We start from the raw sequence: 11483 nt of genomic DNA on the forward strand, positions 1-11483 counted from the left end.
GGAGGTGGGGTGGGGGGGTCTTTATGAGATATTCAGTTTGTTTCTGTAGGTTACGTTAGTGAAACAGGCATTTCTGATTTCTGATTTCTGATTTCTAGGTACAATGGAAAAAAGACAAAAATGTAACCGGATTGCAAAAGGAAAAAAAAAGAAATATTTTCGACCGCTAGTACTTGATCATATCACAATACCGGTAACTCATGCAAACATAAAGTTTCTTTCGAAAAGTGCTGTTACTTCCCTTGGACTGCGACCAGGTTATGTAAATACTATTACATGATTGTATTCCACAGTCTGGCACTCACGCACCATCATCATCATTATCATCATCACCATCATCATCATCGTCGTCATCTTAGCCTAGAAGAATAAAAGGGGCTTGAGAAAAATCACACATGCACGAGCGTATATTATAGTTGGAGTACGATAAGATCAAGCCTATGTCTCAAACGCCATGTGAGAGGATGACACTGTTGTCTGTAGTAGTGGAGTGGGGAAAATTACTACTTGAGTGTTCAGTTCTAATGCAGGATGAACAAAATTGATGTTAAGCTAGCAAAACAAATTTAGTTCTAGAAATCAAAGCGACAAGTAAATAATAGAAAATGAAAGCACGAGGTCCTCCCTCACCTAGCCAAAGATCCTAAAATTATACACGATCTCATTAACTATGCCCTTGACTATCTTCAGCCTGCGATATATTAGTTGTGCACACCCACATTTTAGACCCACGACGCGCCCCTGACAACAACAACAGCAACAACAACAACAACAACAACAACAACAACAACAGCAACAACGCTACAGATCTAGTTATTATCCACTTCTAAATATTACGTGACGCATCGACTAACAATAAATTGAAGATGTTATGAATGGTTGCCTGTTTATTTTCTTCGGGTATTATTTTCACAGTTACGAACATTGTATCTTGTAGATTTATTTAGACTTTTTCTGAATAAGAGTACAATTCTCATTTTACTGTGCATTATATAACCCTTTTATCTAATTTGATACGTAGTCTAAGTGAACAAGTAAAATGGTACAGACTTTAACGCCCCTATCAACAAAGAGGACAAGTGGTTAGTGAACTAACAAGTATATCAATACATAAATAAATCACGAGGCCTAAATATAAAACTTTCTCCTTATCAGACATGGAAACAGTGGCTATCATTCGAGATAAAAACCAAATGTGGCGATAACAATAATTACCATTTAATCACTGCAATACGCCTAAATAAACAACAGAACAACATCGGACCACAAGACCGCCGTGCTCAGTTACAACAAAGGCAGCGACCTCACAAATAACCCGGAAAAGCATATGAGTTATGATAACTATCACAAAAATCCGAACAGGTCGATCAAGATAGCTGAAGATAAAGTTATAGTTATAGTGATACAATACATTGTCATAACACTCGTATGTTGTATGATTATATCCTTACCAAGCCATAGCTCGAACCGTTATAGTAATCCACCAGGCCCTCATTTTCATTCGACTGTATCTCCCAAAACACCCGAAGGAGGTGAGGCGTAGCATCCTGTTAGGTACCATCATTCACGCTGCACATCCGTGCATGCATTTGAGTACTACCAGTGGATATTTGCTGCTCAGCGAAAACCAGGAAACTAAGGAAAACACCTTTAAGAAAAAAATGGCATCCGACTTGCTGCCGTTGGGAACCGAGCCTTATACCTTACCTGATTGAAGTGAAGCGCCTTGGTCTCTAGGAAAACGAGTTGCTTTTTTCCTCTAGTATTAAGTAGCCTTACACCTATATCGCTGACAGAGTTAAATCTCTTATGGATCAGGTCAGGTCACAACGACAAAACAAAAGAGAATAACCAAAGTGTTCTGTAAAGAACATCGACTTTCGTTTATTCTGTCATGCACAACGTTATTAAATTATAGCGTATTTGTACAACTTCAAACTTGACAGGTACATTTTATACACAAACGAGTCAAAAATAAGATAGTAGATTTACATTCATGCTCTACATACAGTAGTGGATGCGAGTGAGTGTCAACACATCTTTTTTTACGTATTCCCAGCACCCTCTACGATTTTAGATTCGCAATTAGCCTCATTTTCTCCCTCTTTCTCAGTCCCGCCGCTGTTGTCCATCGTCACAATCTGTCCATTCATCGTACTTTTCATATTATGTGGAGAGGCTGATGATGCCTCACGGTCCGAAGCTGTGGGTGCGACAATATTCTGTCTGACTTCACAACTGCCAGTGACATGCTGTGGAGAGATACTACGTTGTTGTCGTTTGTAGAGAAACAGCGCCCCGGATAGCGTGAGCCCACTGAACACTTTGATGACGGCCCACCAGACGAACAGCGACCAGCTCATGGTGTACCTGTCGTACACCCAGCACGAACCTGCGGACACGGAGTAGAACATTGATGGTAAATACTGCTGCTGCTGCTGCTGCTACTATTACTACTACTACTGCTGTTGCTGCTGCTGTTAAAAGACAAAGGAAGAAAAGGAAGAGACAGGAAGACAAAAGGTGTAAGAGAAAAACAAGTACGAGATAAAAGAACACTGATTTTATAGAGAAACAGAGCCCCGGATAGCGTGAGCCCACTAAGTGAGCCCACTGAAGACTTTGATGACGGCCCACCAGACGAACAGCGACCAGCTCATGGTGTACCTGTCGTACACCCAGCACGATCCTGCGGATAAGGAGTAGGACATTGATGGTTAACTACTACTACTACTACTACTACTACTACTACTACTACTACTACTACTACTACTACTACTGCTGCTGCTGCTGCTGCTGCTGCTGCTGCTGCTGCTGCTGCTACTACTACTACTACTACTACTGGTGACTGCTGCTGCTGCTGCTACAACTACTACTACTACTACTACTACTACAACAACAACAACTACTACTACTATTACTACTACTACTACTACTACTACTACTACTACTACTACTACTACTACTACTACTACTACTACTACTGCTGCTGCTGCTGCTGTTGCTGGTGCTGTTAAAAGACAAAGGAAGAGACAGGAAGACAAAAGGTGTAAGAGAAAAACATGTAAGAGATAAAAGAACACTGACCAACATGATGGGCCCTACCAACCAAGCTAACGACGCCTTCTCAGCAGAACATCTTATAACTCACTGGAACCCAAACTTTTAAACAAGCAAACAAACGCTAGTGCCGTGCAGTACCTATTCGGAGACACAGAAGTATCTATTTGGAGACGCCTCCGACGGAGATAGACCAATCAAAATGCTTTGTGCCTCTAGACCAAGTTTTAAAAAAAAAAGGGGGGGGGGGTCACATTGGGAGGGGGGGGGGGTGCTCTCCTTTTTAAACCCATAATTTGATATTTTGCAATTAAGTTTGAAAATTTCTTGAATAAAAATTGATTTGCGAATGTTTTAGTGGCTATATGTGTGATCTGCAGCAAATAATACGCAGTTTGACCCCCCAAAGTAGTGCATCAGTGTGCAGGAGTGCTTCTCCGAATAGTTGCTGGGTGCTCGCCGGAGACGTCTCTGAATATCTGCTGCCCTAGTGCCGCTGACATGTTGCTACCTTAGAACGATAAAGCTCTATCTGATATTTTTGGCCATTTTGAGTCATCTAAGACCATGAGGTCAGAAACTAAATGTTCTATCTGCACTATCAAAATGGTAAGATTTTTCGGAGTCGTTATCAAGATGTTACTCAAAGAATTGCATTCGAAAAAGCAAAAGCTTGAAATGTTGCGAAACTCAAATTTTTGCTACGTCAGATTTCCCAAATTCCTCTAAACTAGATACTGCTGAGCAGACGGAACTTTGTAATTCTAAAGGTGGTGATAGATTGAAAAAGCTGACCTTGGCCTTCGCACGTTTCCTGCCACAGCACACAGGTGTTGTCCAGGATCACCCCAAGCAGAACGGGACCAGGAATCGTGCCTGACGATAGACAAACATGATAATGTATCGACAGTTACTAGGCCTACTTTGTTAATACGAGCTATTATTTCGTCGTTTTCACTTCATACTATATTATAATTACGATTCTAAGCCTCTAAAGGTTTTCTGAAGATCAAAACAAACTAGTTAAATAAGGTATTTAAAATTGTGTACAAATGATTGATTTCCTACCTATCATGATTTCGCAAAAGATATTTTCTCAGATGGAGTTAATGAATTATATTCATTCATTCATTCATTCATTCATTCATTCATTCATTCATTCATTCATTCATTCATTCATTCATTCATTCGTTCATTCATTCATTCATTCATTCATTCATTCATTCATTCATTCATTCATTCATAACTCCATTCATTCACCCACATTTCAATATGAACCCTCTACCATCCATCCATCCATCCATCCACTGATCCTTCAGACCTACTCTATTAAATTTGAGAACCTACCAAACAGTCGTAGCGACACCCACTGTATGCCGAGTCCCAAAGATTTGGCGTTTTCAGGAACACATCTGAATAAAACAACAAAGAATGGTTAAGCTATAATAATAATAAGGTATGGAATGAGTATCACATAATTTGCTTACACACACACACACACACACACACACACACACACACACACACACACACACATGTCTTGCACATACACACACGTACACACACACGCATACACATATACACACGCACACACATACACGCATGCACACACATACGCATACACACACACATATATACACACGCATACACACATACACACAAACACACACCCACACACAAACACACTCATACACATACGTACACAGGTACATAGACGTAAGCTCCTCCCCCCCCCCGCCCCTGAATATTAAAAGAAATAAACAAAAGCACCCGAGAATCCGGCTTTAAATCAAGAGGAAGACCAAGGAAGACCTGGCTGGATGGGGTTAAAAAGGTCCTGGAACAACATAATGTATCTATCACCACACAAGCAACACACTAGAACAGGACAGAAACTTGCACCTCCCCTCAACATCATAAGGATACCAGAGAAAGGAAAAAGTAAAGTAAGCAAACATACAACTGCACACACACACACAAACACACACACACAAACACACACGAAAACATACACAGCAAAACTGGCAACAACAACGTGTATCTGAGTATTAACATTTTTTTCCAAATGGATCTATTTTTCAAGCCCCCATGGATACGATTTAGATCACTTAGGAGGCGGGCTTTGACCCTGTCTTCCTCAGTTAATCCAAGCTGAGATGGATACGACGTTCTCAGAAACCACAAAGGCACTTTGCACAAATTTTCCTCACTTCACCACAGTGGAAATGGGTACCCGGCTATAGACAGTGAAAGATCTTGTCAGTTTGATAGTGTTTGAGCGCGTGAAATCCGCAGCTTGCACTGTATGCTTCCTCGGAAGCTGAGAATGTTTCTGAGTGTTCTCAGAGGGTCTGCTGGGGTAATAATAGTTGTAAAGCGCATAGAGCATGCTCTTGAGCATGGATATGCTCTATATAAATGCAATTATTAATTATTATTAAAGGCTGAGGCACTCGATTAACCCTATCCGTACGCCCTGGGGTCATTATGTACCCCCGGTGTTGTATTCTTCACATTTTAGAATAATTCTAGTACGAAGATCTCTTTGAAACTTTCAGTATTTCTCAAAAAAATCATTTTGACAGACTCCTATGCAAAGCGTACAGATCGGATTAACGAGTAAATTTCCTCTTTGGAAGTGGTGGCACACAGTTCCTCACGTCGTAAGGACATGATAGTAAAACACGACGTACGGATAGGGTTTTAAAGTCTCTGCAAAAGGAATCGAACCCGAGTCTCCTGCGTGCGACGTCGAAGCGCCTAACCGCTACACCACAGACACCCCTAACCAATACACCACAGACACCGGCGTACCTGAGTATGGCCATGGAGACTGGGGTGACAGTGGTGAAGGTGGCTAACATGGCGAGGAAGAGCAGAGGGATAAACAGCCACACCAACAGACAGTCGGAAGCACATTCTCCGCTGCTCGCTTCCGCCTGCCAGCCGGGGGAAGGCGTACTTCCGCTTCCGGCAATGACAGCAGCTTGGACGCATGAACAATTTGAGAATTGCTGAGGAGGACAGAACGAGAAAAAGCTTGCGTTTGAGTGAGTAAAAGTCTATTTTATAGCAATGTTTTTTGTTTTTTTTTACTCTACACAACAACAACGATGCTGCTGCTGCTGCTGCTACTACTACTACTACTACTACTACTGCTGCTGCTGCTGCTGCTGCTGCTGCTGCTGCTGATGATGATGATAAAGCTGAAGGATTACGTTCTATATTTATAATCCACCGTGGACGGTAGGTGGGTGCTCTGGTATGGGTTGCTCATAATCTCTGTCCTGTTTTTTTTTTTTTTTTACTCTCTTGTAACACCTCTAATCATCGGCACTTAAATGACCTAATTGTGTTGCAATCACCGTAAAACGCTTACTCAAAACTAATACTAAGCCATACTTTAGTTTAGTTTTAGTAAGAGTTTTACGGCACTTGCAACACAATAAGGTCATATAAGTGCCGGAGATTAGAGGCGTTACAAGAGAGTAACAAACACATACAGGAATGAAGGAGGAGAGATAAGGACGATAGACGTTTAATAGGAAAGAAGGAGCAAATCACACAAGAGCACCCACCATCAATGATGACCACGAATGATTTATTTATAGAGGCACCAGCCATCCATGTCCATGTGCTGTTTTAGCCTAAAGAGCACCCGTCAACCACCCGCAACCGTACTTTATTAGGCCCGTCCTCCGAGGCGACGATAGTGCACCCAGCATGGCACGGACTGACGTAGACAGTGCCGTCCACTCCACACACTGGCTCATACTCCTCCGTGGTACAGCGGCAGGCCGAGTTGCAAGGGGTGAGCAGTTGGGATCTAGAAGAACACAGAGATAGTGATAGCGAACTTATTAAGGGAAAATCTGAGACTAAAAAGTCTAACCCCCCCCCCCACTCTCCCCCTCGGTCGTTTGAAAAAGAAGAAAGAAGACAAAAACTATTAACAAAAATATTTTATATTATATAACAACAAAAGGCAGTTAAATAAAACTGAAAAACGATGACTGCTCGTTTTATGGACGACTAGCTTCTACTTCAATTGTCTTTTATATTCACACAAAAAACTAATACATGTATGTAGAAATGTCCAAGAATGTATCAATTCCAAAGGAAAGCTATTGGCATCTCAAGGAAGAAGAAAGAAGGAAGAAAATAAGTATTTTTGACCCTCCCCTCAATACAAAAAACAACAACAACAAAACAACCGAAAAACAAACAGGACCCCCCCCCCCCACAAGAAAAAAAAAAAGGAAAAAAAAAGAAACTGATGTCTCATTCGTACGATCCCTTTCGATTATTGACAAGCATTAATTTGCTTACCCTGAATTAATCCCAGAAGTTCTGACCTCGGGGCAGTTGATGAAAAAGGCGGCACCGAAAGTCAGGGCGACTGCAGACATGGCAATGCAAAGTTTGATCATTCCGGGCACTTGTAGATGAAACTTTCTGATGACGACACCACCGAGGACCATCCCACCGGCCCCGCCAAGCAGGGTCACCGCCCCTGTAAGGGACAAACACAATGTCTGGTCTATAGACAAATCTTCCTTCAACATTATTGAGGAGTCCACTGAATAAAAAAACCGGGCACAGTCACAAGCTGGAAATTGTGAGGGTGTCAATATTAAAAGCTTGAGGACTCATAACTTCATGTTTGTTTGATTGGTGGTTTATTTTATATGTTTGTTGGATGGGCAATCTAACAACGATAATCAACTAACATCTGAACAGAAATACAGTTATGAGTCAACAAGTGTTCAAAATTGATACCTTCACGATTTTCAGTTTGTGACTGTGCCCGTTTTTTCAGTGGACTCAACAAATACATTTTTTTATATCACTCCTCCATAAGCAAGTTAATCCAACTCTTCCTGTAACACGTACGTGTATTTAAATACCTCGCCAGATAGTGATGTGTAACGTAACAAACAATCATCATCATCATCATCATCATCATCATCATCATCATCATCATCATCATCATCCTCATCATCACCATCACCATCAATGGGGGAGCTGCCAATGAAGCCAGAGAGATTAAAGGAGACAGCTAGACGACCAATAACACACAGGGGACTCTTTCCAATGATCAAGAGGGGAATCAGATACCCACCATGCTGAGTACCGGCACCTGGAGATGTGTATTCTGGGTACTCCAATAAGCAGGAACAATTAATCACATGTTGCTCGAACCAGGTTGAGCAAGCGAGACTGCGGTCGGACCATCATTGGAGCATGAGATGCTATCATAACTTTGTGAATGAAGAGCTCAGCACACGTTGCCGAAGATGCAACCATGAAAAGGAGGATGTCAAACATAATATGTTTGAATGTCCAAGAACAACGGCAAACACCCCACCCCTCCCAAATCCATTCTCGTACAACAGGCATATCCTTCTAAGAGCTAACTTTCCTTAAGATTTGATTACTTGATTACTTGATTACTTGATCCTGGGAACAACATCATAGCACTACAGGCATTGCCATACGTGCTCCGCTCCCGGCTCCAATATCCGCCTCAGAGTCCATCTGCTGATCGTTCCGGTGTTAATTTTGTTAATAACTCGTCTTTCCACCTCTCCTTAACAACTCCGTACGACCTGGGGGTAATTTTGTACCCCCTGGGTTGTATTCTTCACATTTTAGAATATTTCTAGTTCGAAGATCTCGTTGAAACTTTCAATATTTCTTTAAAAATCGTTTTAACAGACTACTATTCAAAGCGTACCGATCGGATTAACGAGTAAATTTCCTCTATGGAAAGTGGTGGTACAGAGTTCCTCACATCGTATTGATACGATAGTAAAACACGACGTACGGAAAGGGTTAAGATTCCTCACAACCACATTACCTATGACTAGTCCAGCGTCCGCCGGGTTGTAGTTGAACTTTTCCTCCAGAAGTTTGGCCGAGAACGCCGCCAGGCCCTGGATGATGAGAGTTTCTGCTGACCCAACCAGGACAACCAGCACAAACACCGGGTTACTCACCTTGAGAAGAGAAAAGGGAAGAGAAAAAAGTGAATGAATGACCACTGTATTCGTGGGCATGTTTTGCGATTCGGTTCCTAATTGCATACACACACATTCTCTGATTCTCTGTCTTTCACTCTCTCTCTCTCTCTCTCTCTCTCTCTCTCTCTCTCTCTCTCTCTCTCTCTCTCTCTCTCTCTCTCTCTCTCTCTCTCTCTTTGTCTCTAAATCTCTCTGTCTCTCTACATCTCTCTGTCTCTCTCCATCTCCCTCTAACTCATTTTCCTTCGCTCTCTTACACTTTCCACGGCTCTCCCACTCCTTTTCTTTCACAAATACACGTAGACACACATACCCACAACACATGCAAAAGCACAAACTTATACAATCACACTCACACACGAGTTCACAAACACAGGCGATGACTTTAATGACACACATGTACGTAAATGTGTAGGCAGCCAAAAAGAAGAAATCAATTTGGAGATTAAATCATTATATGAACGAACACTAAGACTTGAGCTTACCAAATTCGCTATTGCCTTTAGGAACTTGAAAAAAGCCTTTGCGACCCAGTCAGATTGAGTGTCTTGTATCTGTTCTTTCTTTTCGGAGGTCCCTAGTGAGAAATCACATCATGCTGAGTAATTTGACGTCTAAACAAATACTTGACCTATATATTATATATATATATATATATATATATATATAATGTATATTTATATATTCATCACAATAAAGAAAAATAACGTTATGCTAAACACAGATGTTATAAAAAGTAATATTCTGACAAACCCAAAGACAAGAAAACACACAAAGAACAATAATCCCATCCAAACTACACTTATTAATTTACTATGTATTAAGAAATAAAACCTGCCAACAACTATTGTCAGAATTTCAAAGTCCACAAGGTAAAGCTAACTGCTATAGTTAATAGTCTGAGTATGAATTGAAGAGAAAAACACATCGGCTCAATAACTATACACATGTACATTCTGTGGTTTTGCCTTAGACAAAACTGTCCCCGGGATTTTATGCACTCCGCGTGATTTAGCAAAATTTGGTCATTTTTTTGCATAACTTCTGGTTATTTTCCTTCTTCATTCTTTGTTAAAATTAACAGAATCACAAAATTTTACATTTTCGGGCTCAGTTTGCATAATTTCAGAGGGGTTTTTTTTGTTTGCATAAAACCGCGGGGACAGACAAAACCAAGAGAAACAGAGAGACAGTAGCAATAGACTGACGACGTAGAAAGAACGATTAAAATATACAAAGGCAAGAGGAAGACCAAGAAAGACCTGGATCCATGGTGTAAAGGATACTCTGAGAACATACAATATCCCACCCAGCCAGGCCATCGAACTTGCTAGAGACAGGAAGCTTTTTCTCCCCTTGAGGTAAAAGAGGACGGATAAAGTAAAGTAAGTAAAGTTTAAGTCGAAACAAGAAATAATTGTCCACTTTTAAGGACAAGCGGGCTAACCCAGATGTCGGGGGTTTCAAGATATCTTGACCTACACCAAAAGTGGGCATTGTACTACCTATAGGAGAAGTTTGGTTTCATTGGTGTGTATATTTATATTTTGTTTGATTATAGAGAAAACACTCCTTGTCTTTAAAAAACAACTGAGCATGGGTCTAAAAACTTTACCTTCGATTTTCTTAAAACAGCATTTTTCGGGATAGGCCCTTGTGCTTAAAAGCTACCCATTGTTTCCACAAGAGCCAACCTGTTATGGTCCTGGGAAAGACTGAGATGAGAGGCGTGAGCAACACGTACAGGACACACGTGACCACAAAGCCGATCCACCAGGCTCCCGCCCAACGCCGGTCAGCTGGGGTGATGTCGATGCTAGGGTAAGGAGTATACAGCTTTTGTTTAGGAATAATTATTTTTTGCACTCATATGACTTTATGTTATGCTGTTGCGAGTGCCGTAACATGCTTACAACCCCCCCCCCCCAAAAAAAAAGACGTAATATGATAAAACAAAATTGATAATATATACTGAATTACTGGAATAATATTAAAAGGCAGTTTTAAAAGTCGGCTAAAGAAAAAAAAAATTGTAAAGCTTAAAAAATATATAAATCTAAGAAATCATAGATAAATGTTAGAAATATGTTTGTATGTTTGTTTGATTTTTCTTTTTTCTTTGTTGTTGTTGTTGCTGCTGCTGCTGTTGCTTTTGTAGTTGTTATTATTGTTTATGTTGCTGTAAGTTACTGTGATACAGTGCGTATAATATGGGAGGGTAAACCGAGTTACTTTCTGCATCATCCCAACTTGCCACCTTCTAGGAATCACAAACATTCCGGAGTGAGAGTAGCGTCTTCCACCCTCTTAATGCTCCTCCTCTCTTTCTCTCTCTACTTTTTTCCCTCTCTCCCTCCATCCTTCTCCCTTTCTCTATCTCTCTCTCTCTCTCTCTCTCTC

At 41.0% G+C, this 11483-nt stretch overlaps 1 protein-coding gene across 1 annotated transcript in view; it reads right to left on the reverse strand.

Moving 5' to 3' along the window:
• Positions 1–2536: 2536 nt before the first annotated feature.
• The window catches only part of LOC101851724 (solute carrier organic anion transporter family member 4A1), a 17183-nt gene continuing 8236 nt past the window's right edge, over positions 2537–11483 (reverse strand). The window contains exons 7-14 of the mRNA XM_035968992.1: positions 10755–10919; positions 8921–9059; positions 7390–7573; positions 6712–6886; positions 5875–6122; positions 4408–4472; positions 3856–3936; positions 2537–2689 (exon numbers count right to left, since the gene is read on the reverse strand). Coding sequence (XP_035824885.1) covers positions 2601–2689; positions 3856–3936; positions 4408–4472; positions 5875–6122; positions 6712–6886; positions 7390–7573; positions 8921–9059; positions 10755–10919 — 1146 coding nt within the window. The 3' untranslated portion in view covers positions 2537–2600. The remainder of the gene's footprint in view (positions 2690–3855; positions 3937–4407; positions 4473–5874; positions 6123–6711; positions 6887–7389; positions 7574–8920; positions 9060–10754; positions 10920–11483) is intronic.

The sequence above is a fragment of the Aplysia californica genome, unplaced genomic scaffold (genome assembly GCF_000002075.1).
Source record: "Aplysia californica isolate F4 #8 unplaced genomic scaffold, AplCal3.0 scaffold00103, whole genome shotgun sequence".
NCBI classification, from domain to species: domain Eukaryota; kingdom Metazoa; phylum Mollusca; class Gastropoda; order Aplysiida; family Aplysiidae; genus Aplysia; species Aplysia californica.